Source organism: Lagopus leucura, unplaced genomic scaffold (assembly GCF_019238085.1).
Source record: "Lagopus leucura isolate 7727_CA_CO unplaced genomic scaffold, USGS_WTPT01 Super-Scaffold_100008, whole genome shotgun sequence".
Taxonomy (NCBI): domain Eukaryota; kingdom Metazoa; phylum Chordata; class Aves; order Galliformes; family Phasianidae; genus Lagopus; species Lagopus leucura.
In genome coordinates, this window is record NW_024962265.1 from 8,234,929 (window position 1) to 8,250,520 (window position 15,592).

General features: G+C 36.5%; 1 protein-coding gene across 1 annotated transcript in view; it reads left to right on the forward strand.

Annotated features, from left to right (window-relative positions):
* The window catches only part of SEMA3A (semaphorin 3A), a 170,913-nt gene extending 156,699 nt beyond the window's left edge, over positions 1-14,214 (forward strand). The window contains exons 15-17 of the mRNA XM_042872901.1: positions 1,267-1,334; positions 8,256-8,398; positions 9,910-14,214. Of these exons, the coding sequence (XP_042728835.1) occupies positions 1,267-1,334; positions 8,256-8,398; positions 9,910-10,365 (667 nt within the window). The 3' untranslated portion in view covers positions 10,366-14,214. The remainder of the gene's footprint in view (positions 1-1,266; positions 1,335-8,255; positions 8,399-9,909) is intronic.
* The last annotated feature ends 1,378 nt before the right edge of the window (positions 14,215-15,592 follow it).

Below are 15,592 nucleotides of genomic sequence, written 5' to 3' on the forward strand. Positions count from 1 at the left end.
ATCAGGAATGAACATTCTGCATTTTTCTAAAACCGTTGCCACGCTTCTTATAAATAATTTCAGCTTTAACATTTCAATAGTTTTCAGTAGAAGAAAAGAAATGATCTAAAATCTTTCAGCCAGGAGGAGTCAGCTGTGCAGTTGATGGTGCCGCTGTGAAAGCCCTCAGTACGAATTGATGCTGAGCTCCTAGAGCCTGGGGAGGGAATAGAAGAGAGATGGTCTCTGTGCTGCACAACAGTGGCTTTTTAAAAATGTGGGCTGTCGTCACAAGGGAGTGACCAACAGTGCTTTTTACAAGGCTACTTGACTTTTGCATATCCGTTGCTGGATGCCATAATCTGAAATCACAGCATTGTTCGGCAGCTTAATCCTCTTTGTTCTCCTCTAATTTTGCAAGCCCTCAGGCTTTCTCTGATTCCCAGACTAAAAAGATTGCACTTGAAACACATCTTTGTTTTCCTTATTCTTCTTTCCTTTTCAAGAACTCTTTTCTGTGGCTCAGTTGAATTTTGTGTAACAGCTATTTAAATAAAAATAAGAGCAGACAAAGAGAGAGCAACTAATGCAAAATTAAATCGTTTTAAAAGCTTTTCCTGTGAATTACAAAATTTTAAGCCCAGATGAGTTTATTTGCAGAAAGAGCAAATGGAAATCAAGTGGGAGAAACACTTAAACATCATTTTTAATTCTTCCCGTGAAAGTGCTTTATTCAGTTTATATTAAAGACAATGCCATTTGCAACACATACTGAAAAGGATGTATCAGCAGTGTTTTGGTGAGGTGTGTGGTGGCTGAGATGTTTTACTTAATTTAGTTTAAACTCTGTAGCAAATACTACAATTTGACATTCTAAATAATACCACAATATTTGAAGTATTCTGTGTTTGCAGAAAAGCTAACAGATTCTTCATGCTTTCAGAGCATGCTCGAGCTGTACTGTTTATGCTTTGATACCTTAGCAGTCCCTGTATCTGTGAGTCATCATGAATTTTTCTCTGATAAACACCACTAACAAAGTTAAAATAAACTTCCTAGGCTCCATACAAAAGGCATGTATTTACCAGTTGCTGAATACTTTTAGTATAAAGACCAATGCTGCAAACTATGATAATGAATAGAATATAGTAGTAATATGATTTCCTTCATACTATTGTTTAGATGCATTTGTGACTCATGTTACTGTACATACATTCCATTTGTTGGCAAAAGTGAATGCTGACTATTGGAAAGGTTGGTAACAGTTTTCAAATTCAATATTTGCAGACGTACTAGGCGACAAGACATCCGAAACGGGGATCCCCTCACTCACTGCTCAGATCTGCAGCATCATGGTGAGTTATGGGTATGGCTTACAAACTTAGCATGAGGAGAGTAGGAAGTGCACGAATTGTTCGTTGGTGAAATTGTCTTGAACTTTTAGTACAGATGAATATAGAGAGATACATTGTTATCTTATTTACTGCCATTGCAGTGGCCTGAAGCAGAAAATAAAGATTATTTTTGTTTTTCCTCAGTTAACCAATTCAATCATTTTATTTTCTCTGGTTCATGTGTTATAACATCACACTCTTGGGCTAGGTGTATTATGTCAGAAAAAAAAAACCACATTGTCTTTAGAACATCAAGAACTATGAGAATGTTACTTCATATCATTTGAATGTGATGAAAACCAAGCACAAATATTAACCACCTTTGCTAAATATGAAATGAACTTTATTGTAGGTGCCACACAAACAATCCTTATTATCAGGATGCTCATTGCAATAGGCCTGCCCTTTGTGCCTTCAGTATGAGTTTTCTTTGTTATCTTTTGCTGGTCATTTAATTTTCACATAATATATAGCCCATATCTTCCCTTCTTGAATATCTTTCTGATAAACTTTGCTTGGTTACCAAAATTGCCAAAATCTTCAAAAGTCGTTGACTAAGAAAATGAAAAATATCCATTTTGTCTTATCTGTAGAGAATACTTGGGCAACACTTCCCTCTGCTGGAAAAAAAACGATAACTCATCTTTCTGTTATTTCTGTAGTAATAGCCAATCAATCCACTGACAGAATTCTGGGACAAGTAAAACAGAGGTGGCTGAATCTGGAGATATCTCAGAACCCTGATGTTCTCCAAGTCCTTTTAACAGCAACAATGATTAATAGCCTGTATTTGTACTTTTGTGTCAGCTAGAGAGTCACAGAATCACTGAATGATGAGGGTTGGAAGGGACCTCAAGGATCATGAATCTCCAACCCCCCTGCCACAGGCAGGGCCACCAACCTCCACATTTAATACTAGACCAGGCTGCCCAGAGCTCCCTGGGCACTGATCTGGCATTGAACATCTCCAGGGACAGGGCATCCACAACCTCTCTGTGCAGCCTGTTCTAGCACTTCACCACTCTGTAAAGAACTTCCCCTTGACATCCAACCTAGATCTTCCCTCCCTCAATTGAAAACTATTTCCCCTTGTCCTGCCATTATCTAACATTTCAAAGAGTTGATTCCCCTCTGTTTGTAGGCTCCCTTTAGGTACTGAAAGGCTGCAGTGAGGTAGTATAATGCACTACCAATATGCTTCATTAATATTTTTCTTTATATTTTTCTTTATATTTTTCTTATATTTTTCTTTATATTTCTTTAATCATTTGCAAAGTATAGCTAAACTTAATGTAGCTTTTCTTTTTACTTCATAAAACTCAGGCCAAGCTACTCACGGAGAAGAGCTTGGAATAGTGCATGAATGGACTGTGATCATTATGCGATTTGAAAACTCATGAATGCACAACTAATTTCATTTGGCTTTGTCAGTGCAGACCAGTAGAAAGCTCACAATTTTTCAGTTGTGTGAGTCTAGATATACGTTCACAGTGTGGGTGAGACAATATCGCTATTGATGGTGAGATGTCATTTTCAGTTCCCTGAAATGAAATTGCACCAGGCACTACATGTGGATTTTATTTGTGGAAGCAGCATGTCTTAGACATTGCCTTCACCTTTTTCCTGTCTCCATCATAAAAACTACTCACGATAAAGTAGACTATCAAAAGTCCGGAGTTTTTTTTTCTTTAATGTTCTCTTTCTCTTGCTAGCTGTGTGTTATATAACCTTAAGTCTGTTCCTTATTGTTAGGCATAAAAAGAAAAAAAAAAAAAAAAAAAATTTTAAAATAAAATTCTTTTTTTTTTTTTTTTTACCTTCCCTTAGTAAACATATTTGTCTGATATCTTCTGTCCAAAGTGAAGAGAGTCATCTGGGAAATTCTTAATGACAAAAATCATGACAACTCAGGGTTAAGAAAAATCTATTCTATGCTACGGCTGACCACAAGGAGATTTAATGCAGCCTTGTTAAAATAGGCAAAGCAATGAAGTATGAGATATCACTTGAATATTGTACTTAGTAGTGAAATGAAGATGGACTGATAGAAAAAAACAGTAAAAAATAAACCTGAGGAATTACAGTTCCGAGTTCTAAACTTGAAGGATTTATTATTACAAATTTTACAATATATAATATATATATATATTATATATATATAATATAATATAATTTTACAATACAAATATTATTACAAAAATTATTATTACAAATCCTCCTGGGAGAGATCACACAGCTTGTCCACGGGATCAGGCACAGCCAGCATGGGTTCATGAAAGGCAGGTCGTGTTTGACCAACCTCATCTCCTTCTACGACTGGGTGACCAAACTGGTAGATGAGGGAAAGGCAGTTGATGTAGTCTACCTAGACTTCAGCAAAGCCTTTGACATGGTCTCACACAGTATCCTTCTGCGGAAAATGGCTGCCCATGGCTTGGACAGTTTTACACTCCGTTGAATAAGGAACTGGCTGGAGGGCCGTGCTCAACGGGTGGTGGTCAATGGAGTGAAGTCCAGCTGGAGACCTGTTACAGGTGGTGTCCCCCAGGGGTCGGTACTGGGGCCCATCCTGTTTAATATCTTCATTGATGACTTAGATGAAGGGATTGAGTGTACCCTGAGTAAGTTTGCAGATGACACCATGTTGGGAGGATGTGTCGATCTGCCTGAGGGCAGGGAGGCCCTGCAGAGGGATCTAGGTAAGCTGGATCGCTGGGCTGAGATGAATGGGATGAGGTTTAACAAGGCCAAGTGTCGGGTTCTGCACTTTGGCCACAACAACCCCAGGCAGCGTTACAGGCTTGGGGATGAGTGGTTGGATGATTGTGAAGAGGAAAGGGACCTGCGGGTGTTGGTTGATGCTCGGCTGAACATGAGCCGACAGTGTGCCCAAGTGGCCAAGAGGGCCAACGGCATCCTGGCCTGCATTAGAAATGGTGTGGCCAGCAGGAGCAGGGAGGTGATCATCCCCCTCTACTCAGCACTGGTGAGGCCGCACCTCAAGTATTGTGTTCAGTTTTGGGCCCCTCACTACAAGAAAGACATTGAGGCCCTGGAACGTGTCCAGAGAAGGGCAACAAAACTGGTGAGGGGTCTGGAGCACAAGTCTTATGAGGAGCGGCTGAAGGAGCTGGGATTGTTCAGTCTGGAGAAGAGAAGGCTCAGGGGAGACCTCATTGCACTCTACAACTTCCTGAAGGGAGGTTGTGGTGCAAAAGGGTCTGGCCTCTTCTCCCAGGCAAATAGTAGGACCCGAGGAAATGGCAAGAAGTTATACCAGAGGAGGTTTAGGTTGGATATTAGGAGAAACTTTTTCTCTCAGAGGGTGGTCAGGCACTGGAATGGCCTGCCCAGGGAGGTGGTGGAGTCGCCATCCCTGGCAGTGTTCAAGAGGCGCCTGGATGAGGAGCTACGAGAGATGGTTTAGTAGCTTGTGGCACTGATAGGAATGGGAGGGTGGTTGGACTAGATGATCTTGCAGGTCGTTTCCAACCTTGTGATTCTGTGATTCTGTGATTATCAAAATACTTAATACAATGAATGCTTTAGATTATTATAGAATTAAAATTTCTCTATATTATTTCTAAGTTTTATATCTATATATTTTTTTCCTATATTTATTTGGCATTTTCCTATGGAAATGTGCACCATGCATTTTTCAGAGAGCTACATGCCCCATAAACTCACTTTGCCAACTTATACTGCCTTTTTTTCTTGGCTATGACTAGTATTTTACTGGACAATGCATGTAGAATTGGATTTTCTATAGCCAAGAACCAACTCCAGCTTCTTTACACATTCTTCTGCAGTAACTGTCAGTCTTTTTCCTATGCAAACCTACAGAAATAAGAAAAAAGAACAATCTCTTAATGTTTATCTTACAAATACATTGCAGTAATTTACCTTGGCTTCAGTCTGAAACAGTAATGCTTTTAATAGTGCTTAGTTTGCTCTGTCAATTGTCCTTTTGTGCAAATGCGTAGTAAATAGAATAGTACAGAATGAGTACACAGCAACAACAGAGGAAGTTGAGGATCCTTATCTGCACAGGTGTTTGTGCTTGAATTTAAAAGCTTGATTCCTTTGTTCTAGCCAAGGAACAAATTAATTTCAGTCATGCAGTAGTAATACTATCAATAATTTATGAAGTTTGTTATTGTTGTCATTGGTTATGTTTTTTTTTTTTTTTTTTTTTTTTTAACATTTTGTAAATGGAGAGGAATCTTAGATGAGTTATCCCAGAGGGAGCTCAAGGAATCACTTTCAATTTCTTGATACAGTCAGGTGCATTTATCTGCAAAGTAATCTTGGTAAACTTAGCCTTTCATACTTCTCTTGTTATGTCAGAAATTATGTATTTATCAGGGTAGTAAACTGATATTACTGTTGGGTTCATTTGGGGAGCTACAGCTCTCAAACAGGATTTTGGGTTGAACTTTATAACCAACTTTGCGACTTCTACAGTTCTAAAGTTTTCCAACTCTTCCTGCTGCTCTTTCAAACCTCCCAAACTTTCAGTTTACTTCCTATTCTCTTTATCTTCTTCCTCACTCCCAAAGCTGTTCTCTGATCCTGTGATTATGCCCTCTTTTTGTTTTACTTTCTTACACTCCACATGTTCAATGTTACATGAACTCTATAATCATTTCTGGACCTACCTTCTGCTCCCTTAAATCATAGAATTGGAATTTGAAGGATATCTTAAATCCTTCTTGCCTCATTGCATGACTGTTACTTATACTACATTTTCTAGAATTGCAAACAAATTTAAAGGGGCCTACTGCCAACTTCCATGGCTGGAATGCAGTGGACCTGATCCACAAAGAATTTTCGAGTGTTCAGAGCACTCACCTTCAAGCCAAGTTCCACAAAAGCTATGACTAGCTTCTTAGATACTAAAGATATTCTAGGTATCTATTTTTTTTTCCTGAAGAAACACATTTATGTACTTAAAATTACACTATTGCTCATCTACATTAGGATCCTTGCCAAAGAAAGGACCCTAGGCTAAGTAAATTTCTATTGGCTGTCCAGTGTGCTTCAGCCCTGCGTGTGCTGTCTTGCGGATCCCAGTTTAGATAACAAGTTGCTTCTTGTTGTCTATTTGAAGACTCTTTGTTTCCTTCTTACCCGTGTGAATTCTGTTCCTAAATCAGAGAACCTAACTTGAATCAAAAGAGGCATGACACCTAGATCATGCTCTCGAATCCATACCCATGAGTTCATACTTAATAATTTCCATTTGCAATCTTTATCCTATGACTTCTGGTTACATCAGTTAATCTCTTAATATTTTTCCACTTCCTCTATTCTGCTGGCATGAATTTGCTCATGCTTCATCTCAGATCTTTCCACTGTACATTCAGCTATGGTCCCTTCCAGCTGTCTTGCCCTTTCCTTGCTGCTTTACTTTCTAATTCATTTTCCACTGCTTGCCATCTTCCTGGTTTGAGACTGCTCAGACATTCTTAAAAGGCGTGCGATTTCTGAGAAATGTCAGTAAAATATTGCTTCTGTTGCTTGTTTATTCTACCTCATTTTCTTGCTGGAAAGGTTCAAATCCAACAAAGGAAATAAAGCTAACTCATCCCCTATTTGTTTAGTGTGTATAGGCCATTTGTTGTTTCCTTACTGAGAACTGGATAAGCACCAGTTAGTTTTCTGTCCCCCATCCCTCCTCCTATCCTCTATCCAGGCTGCAAGTCATAATGGAAAGACATGTAATTACTGTGTCAACATAAACCAGGAGCAAGATTTTATTTTTACCTTACAGCCCATGTTTGCTAAACATGACCAGTATGATAAAGGCACAGTGAAAGCAAACACACCTTGACAGTGGACTTTTTTTGAGAGGATTTTAATTAGACATCATTTTCTTGTTAAATTTCACCAAAGGAAGTTGCTTGAAGATTTCCAGTACTGCAGATCAAAAAATGAGAAATTCAAATAATGACAAAGAAAGACAGAGACAGAAACCCCTTAAGATCAACACAGTGTAAAATAGTTTACCGACTCCTTCCTCCCTATTTACTCTGTAGGATAATTGTACTGTTGCCATTGAAGTTCATAACAGCTTTTTAAAGAGCTAGGTGGAGAGCTGAAATACGATGCCTTACAGTCTCTGCGGTATTGGAGAAGAATCAAATATCATATAAGTCCTATAGCTATGTGATATTTCCAGCAAGTTGATGAATATCTTGAAACACTGTTACAAAAGGAAGTAATTTGTTTAACTCTCTTTTTCCCCTCCCATCACGTCTGGTTTATTAACCTCATTACATTTCCATAAATTAAATCAGCATGAGAGGAAATGATTAATTGAAAATTGTTTCCTCAAAAACATTATTCCTGGTCATTAACAACTTCAGCAATCTGTAGTGCCTTATAATCTAAACACATTATAGTACTTTTAAATAGCCTAATGTTTTATTACTTTTCTCTAAAGTATTACAATCGTAGAGCCCAGGAGATATCATTATGGGCATTCTGCAACTACACCCTGAGTTTTCTCACTGCTTAGAATTGGCTATTAAAAAAATCTTACCGTGTCCTAGATGTCTTCCTTGATGAATAATAACGAAGTTTGAACAAAATTTCATAATGAAGTTAACTTCATATATTGAGATGTTAGCAGCTGTTAGAGCTTAACACACACACACACACACACAAACCAACTACCAGAGACTGTTACACAGATAAAGATAACGATGGAGATTTTCCAACAGTGTGCTGATATGAGAAAGTTTGTCTTTTAAATTTTTTTTTTTTATAATGAAAACCTTAAGGGAGCCCGATTTGTAAACGAATTTGTTTTATAATTAAGACTTCTTTTCTCTTCCTTGGTCATCCCAATTTATTTATTTGTTTATTTTTCCTTTACAGATAATCCAAGTGGTCAGACCCTGGAGGAAAAGATTATTTACGGAGTAGAGAATAGCAGCACTTTTCTTGAGTGTAGTCCAAAATCTCAACGTGCCATAGTCTACTGGCAATTCCAGAAGCAAAATGATGACCACAAAGTTGAGGTATAGCAGAAAAAATTAAGAGATGTAACTAGTCTTTTACATGAAAACATACTTGAATCTCAGCCGTTCCCAGAATAATTCCTATCTATATTTCAATTTAAGAAGTTTTTCTAGAATCTTTTAAAGTCTCCAAGGAGATTTACAGGCTCAGATTAGAAAACGTTCATACACTATCCCTGGTCACACTCCCTGAAAAACACAGTTTTTCATTCAAATATTTCAGATTTACTCATGTTTCCTTTCACAGATGGTCCACGCTAACATGCCATGTTGAATTTAAATATTGCAAAGACCTGAAAACCAATTCTGGAAGAAAAAACAAACAAACACACCACTGTAACTACTAATTATTCTGTTTAACTTTGTGAAAGGTAGTTTAACAGTAGCATTCTCTGTGCATTACTTGCTCTAAAACCGAACTACAGGTAATACACAGTCAGAAAGAGGAATTGGAAATTGTAGCCAACTCAAGGGTATGAAAACTTGTACACTTTTTTCATCAAAAGCAATATTCATAGAGGCAAAAATACGGACTTTCTCTGCTTGCATTACACAAAGCTGATAATTTATTTTCCTCCTATTCTTGTCACCAGCATTCTTACATTATTACTCACCCAGGTTCCCAAGTCGTCTTAGTGTCAAGCTAGGTCACACATGTCTTAAGAGAGTAATCCACTCTGGTATGAAGAGAAATCAAGTTAGGAAACAAAAGCTTGTGTGTTAAATTACAGTTTTTGGAAATATACACAGACTACACTCATTTTTAAAACATAGTTAAATAAAAAGATTTATATACTTTTGCTTAATACTTTATTTGCATGAATAGAAAATCATCTAGAATTTATTTTTTGTGGAGACAACAGCTAATAGGTTTCACGCCTTTTCTATTTACAACTCCACATGGATTCATAAAAAGAGGTTATATTCCTAGAAGTTAATTCATTCAGAAATATACAATATTTTGGAAAGCAGCTTGTTGAATATTCAACATTTGGGATTTAATCCTTACTGTTCCTTTGTAAATTCTCCACTTATCCAGAATCCCTTTCCATTAATAAGTGCTTCTATTGTGAGGAACAATAAAATGAGAGGTGACCTTTCCTACATATGTATATGTGCTCAAGTAAAATATAATGATAAATGTGGCCTATATAATTAAATCAAAGGAATCCATGTTGGATCTGCTGATTATGGGTTTGCATTTTCTCTGATCTAACTAACAACTCCATCTAACAGAAATGCTATTGAAATTTATTGAATAGCAACTGGGACAAATGAGTGAATTCTTCATACTCTATGCTTTTTTTCCTCCAACACATGAATAGTTTGTTCAGGGTATTGGATCCTTCTACAACTACAGACTAAAATGGTTTTGATTCTTGTGCTTTTGGGTCTTTTTTAGCCAAATTTTAAAAGCTGAAAGGAACAACACTTAGAAACTAGTATGATTAGAGGATAACTTTGGAGATATGAAGTATAACTGTTGAAATTGACATATTTTTCTGATACAGATAAAAGTGGATGATCGAATGATCCGGACAGAACAGGGCCTATTGCTACGAAGTCTTCAACGGAGAGACTCTGGTATTTATTTTTGTCATGCTGTGGAGCACGGCTTCATGCAAACTTTGCTCAAAGTGACCCTGGAAGTAATTGATACTGACCATTTAGAAGAGCTGCTCCATAAGGAAGAAGATGGTGATGCCTCCAAGACGAAGGATGCTACCAATAGCATGAGTCCCAGTCAAAAGATCTGGTATAGAGACTTCATGCAGTTAATCAATCACCCTAATCTCAACACAATGGATGAATTCTGTGAGCAGGTTTGGAAAAGAGACCGCAAGCAGCGCCGGCAAAGGCCTGCCAATGCGCAGGTGAACACAAATAAGTGGAAGCACCTACAAGAAAATAAAAAAGGTAGGAACAGGAGGACCCATGAATTTGAGAGGGCACCACGGAGTGTCTGAGCTACATTACCTCTAGGAACCTCATCTGAGTAGAAACTTGTATAGACAGATAACTGGAAAAAAAATGCAATATACATGAACTTTTTCATGGCATTAAGTGGATGTTTACAAGAGTTGAAAGCTCAAACAATTTCCACCGGGTTTAAATAAAATATATTTCTAACTTTCCTAGTAAGTCCTTCGTCTCCGCTCTGATTCTAAGACCAGATGGACCAGAGTTTCAAGGATGAACTCTCAGCCGGACATAGCTTACTGCTCAAAAAGTTCTACAAGAGTTCAGCAGGCAGGTTTTGCTTTCTCTGTGGCCTGAGATATAAATGAAATGTTGTATTTCATGCTGTCATCTTAAAGAAAAACAAAACCCACTTTTCATCATCAGCACCATCATTCCTAGACTATGTATAAAACTGCATGAACTCATCAAGCTGATGAATGTCTAAACACATGATTGGACACAAGGATTTGTTCTTGTTTTGTCTACCAGTTCTCCTGTTTATGAGTACTAAAAGAGGAAAAACAATGCTGAATGAGATTGTGGAAATCTGAACAACATAAGCCATTCATCATCTGGAAGAACAAAAACTGTGGAGTACACTGGCCTACTACTGATGACTTCTTTCAGCTTTGATCTAAAGATGTATTTTATTAAAACTATAATTTAATTATACCATGAAAAATATGCAGCAAACATTAGCTCTTTTCTAAAATAGATTAGCTTCTTTGTCTTAGAAATATTGTACTTCCTAATTATTACTATAGAGGAAAAAACAAAAAAAGACAACTTCCAATTTTGAGCTACTTTACTCTTTTGTTTGGAAAACTTTCCAGGGGAACTGGTCACAATGCAGTTAATCTCCTCCCCACTATTCTAGTAATCTTTATGACATGTAACTTCAAAGCAATTTAGGAACTAAGCTATTTTAACATAAAAGTCACTGTGTAGCATGGAAGTCTTCTACATTCTTTTCTACAAGTATGGTATTTGAATTGACTCAATTTGTGTAATACCTTGCTGTAGACTGAACCAATGAAGAGGAGAGCATTGATTTTCAGTTGTATATTTTTTTAATTAAATAAAAAAAGAAAAGGTAAATAGCATTAAAATACCCTTTACTAATTACATACTTGCTTTCTTGATTAGTAAATATTTGTGAATGCTAATATTTAAATGATGTGGCTAATAGACTGTCATATATCCTTGAACAAACTTTACATTCAGTTTAAAGTGTATGGTTCCCAATTCAGTGATAGAAAATGCGTCCACACTACTGATTCCCACTGTTTTATTATTTCTGTGGGCCAGATCACCCAAAGCAAAGAACTAGACCAAATGCATCCAAATGGTCTAGGCCATAACCTCAAAGCCAGCTCTCTGTTTTAAAATTTAAGGGACTGTTTTATCTGGGAGTGATGTCTGCCACAGCAGTAAATTGGTGCAGTTCAGCTTAAAACTTTTTTATAGTAATGGATAATTTGGTCTTGCACTTCTGTCTTATTCTGTGTACAGAAGAGAAACAGGGTAAAACAGACAAAGCACTTGCACCATAAGTGTAAGTTTAGGGATACAAGTAGTGGATTTATTCACCTCAGCACAGATGTGCCTTTGGTCTCCAGTTCTATGTTGTCCAGTTCTTGTGAGGTCATCTTCCTCCAGCCTCCCATATTTTATATTGATAGAGTCAGTAAATTGTATGATTTCAAGTAATGTCATTGTGGGAAAGTTACTAGAACAAAGTCCTTAGTTTGCTAAAGTAGCTTTTATATAAAGTGTATGTATTGATGACTGATCTGTTTTGCTGTTATTCACTCCAGATTATTTAATTTATCAATCACAACACTACTAGCCTTATCATAAACAGTATAACACAACTGCTGTGAAAGCAGCTCTCACAATATGTCCCAGTCCCTTTGCCTCTCACTAATTAAAGTATCCGTCTGATTAGTGAAAACTTAGCTTCTTGCTTTCATAACAATCTGGTTTTAAGGAAAGACCTAATCACTTCAGTCTCCTTTGAATCTTTTGCAGGTGATGAATTTGAAAGTTTTTTAGCATTTAATTCTTTAGGAAAAAAAAAAAAAAAAAAAATCATTGAATTCAGCAAGACGAGACTGTGAGGCCATGGAAAGTGTTTGGGAATTTAGTTTTGAAGCAACTTTAAATCTCTCCTACATTTACTTTGACTACAATATAATTTATTTTCACTCCTGTGAACAATAGTATGGTGTCAAATTCCCTTGTTTTCGTGATGTGCTGAATAGGGGTAGCTTAAAACATAGGTTCAACTACATTCTTTCCTGTATAGAAGTATTAATTTTCAGCTCAGCCTACGATTAATTTGTGAGCATTGTTGTCAACTAAAATATTTATTTGTAATCACTCTTTAGCCTTTTGTGTAGGGCTATTGTCTACCATTGAGCCTTTAGAATACTCGTCATTACAAAAGGAAACAGTTTTAAAATTAGCTTCAAGAGAATTCAGTGGAAAAATGAAGGTTGATTTCAACAGAGCATGAAGACTTAATCCTTAATGATATTGTGATCTAACTGTTTTTCTGTACTGTACTCATTTTTATAGCAACTTACTATCAAAAGATATCAAATCCTTACCAACCTCTCCCACCATTCCTTAAGAAAAAAAAAAAAAAAAAAGCAGATTAAGTTAAGCCTGGATTCTTAGATATGTTTTTCTGTATAGAAAAAACAACAAGAAAAACAAGAAAAACAACATGTCATTAATGGGAACAAAATTGCAAAAGCTCTGATGCTCTGATGCTTTTACCATGACCTGGCAATTTAATTGGATAATAGATATCATCAGATGCCTTACTAACCTCAGTCCACTACTCATTGATGTGAGTAGTTATCTTATTTATGTCTTTGTATTCACTCATATAAATAAGAAGGCAGATAATTAAACCAGCAGTGGAAATTGTTGATTTCCCTGTTCATATTATGATCAAATTAAAACATCATTTTGATGTGAAATGATGCGAAATGAACTTTTTTCCAAAGATCATAGGCCTTAATAAATTCATGGATAGAAATATATCCTGCAGCTTCATTAAAGCTCATACCCCCATTTCTGTCATTATTTTTTAATGCATCATAAGGATTGAAAATAAAGGTAAAAATCAGTGTTTCTGTAAATCACCAGTAAAACCCTTTAAACATTACAGAGTTAAAAAAAAAAAAAAGTAAGAAGTTGTGCTTATGTGGGAGAGAAATAAAGCATTTCATTCATAACCATAAAACTTGAGGGTTTTTTTCCAAGATATATTTTGGAAAGGAACATCAAATCTGATTTGTCTACACTTTGCACTTGCATGATCACTGAAGACAGGAATTTGTTCAATGACTCCTAAAAACTGTATGATTAAATTTAATTATAACAAACTGAGAAAGTGTGCGTCTTTGCAGAACAGAACTAAATCTTCATGCCCACTAAAATCACAGTGTAAAAATTAAATTAAATGCATGTGAATGCGCATTTACTGATCCTTTTTATGTATTATTTAGTGAATATCAATGGTATGTGTTTAATAGTTCGGTTTCTGCTACCTACACATTAGCCAAAAGAGGTGTAAATATTTTTCACTAGATAAGGAGGTACAGTGTAAAGTACTGTTATCTAGAGGTACTCCATTTCAGTGTGTTCAGCATAATACTAAAATGCAAGATTTTGCCACACAGCTGATAAGGTGGTCTATTTGCTATATCAGTGCCAAAATGATGTGCTTATTCTTTAAGCACATTCCTCACTGCATAGTAAATAATTCTGCTTCAGTATCTATCACTTCAATTCAGATGGGAACTAGAAAACTGGAGAGAAAAAAAATGTAATTAAACTGCTGCTGTAAATTATTTCTTTTAGCATGTATTCAGTTGTTAAATAAACATTTCTTCCAAATATTTGAAGTTCACTGTCTTGACTGTTTACACAGAAATGTGCCCTGTAACCTTCATGAGCATGTGCAGTGCACTGTTGCCAATATAATGCTATCAGTGTATATAAGTTCTGTTTAGTAGGCCAGAAAGGCCACTATTTTTATTAATGTTATTTATTGTTTATTTTTGAGGAGTACAAAGTAGTAATGTTTAAAATGAAAACTTCATAGTTATTTTCAGCTTAGCTTTTGACACAATCTCATGGACTTGTGCAGTTAAAGTTGCATACGTCCACACCACTTTATTCTGCCCATGAACAAAACTATCTGCCTGGCTGTGCCACTCTAATGAATTAGAATGGCTATGCTACTTCCATTTGGAAGCTAGCTTTCATAGATACCAAGTAGAATAAATCAATTTCTGTCTGTTATCCGCATACCCTTGTATTAGGCAAATTTAGAAGCTGTTTAAAAAGACTTGTTTATTGCAGAGGAGTTGGACTTTAAAAGTCCCTTCCAACTCTTGATTCTATGGTTCTCTGATTCTGAGAACATACCAAATCAGAGGTTTGAGGCAGCAAGTTTTAGCATGCGATATAGGGACTGATGTCAAGCTGATAGCTAAAATGAAAGAATCTTCAACAAAATATGAGGAAAGTCATACTCCACACTACACTATGCTGCTACAGGACTTACAGTCTGTGAACTGGAGCCTGGCATTTTCAGGAAAATAGGCTCACCCTTGACCATCTGCAGTTATTTCTCTTCCAAATGCAGATATCTCTTTCTGAAATAACCAATCAGTAATAACAGTACTTCTCTGATATAGTTTTGTTGACCCTATTTAGCTGACATAGAAAAGCAGAAAAAAAGTACAAAAATATACACCTAAACTATTCCTAATAATTAATGTGCACAAAATCATGACCTTTCTTCTTTGAAGAAAGAAGACCTCATGAGAAATAAAAGTTATGCCTTTACACAGTGTGCAAGCTTGCCATGTCTACTAATACACTAACGTACCACTGAGCTGCACCTGAGGCACACTGAACTGGTTTTGAAGCATGAATCTTGCTTTGGTTAAAGATCCAATGCTTTTTTAGGCCACTGCATCTTACAGAATTGTGTAGATTAAATCTGATTGTCTGTCCTGTAAGCAGAACTCATCGTTATGTTCCTCAGAATGAGGTGTTCCTGGAGCCTGCAATACTTTTATGCTTCATGCAGATATATTGTACTCACTGCAGCGAGAGTTTCAAAACCATCTTTTTTCATGAGTGTGTTAGAATGAATTATGAGTGTTTATGCAGAGGTAAATAAAGATGCATGTCTCTACATGGTGA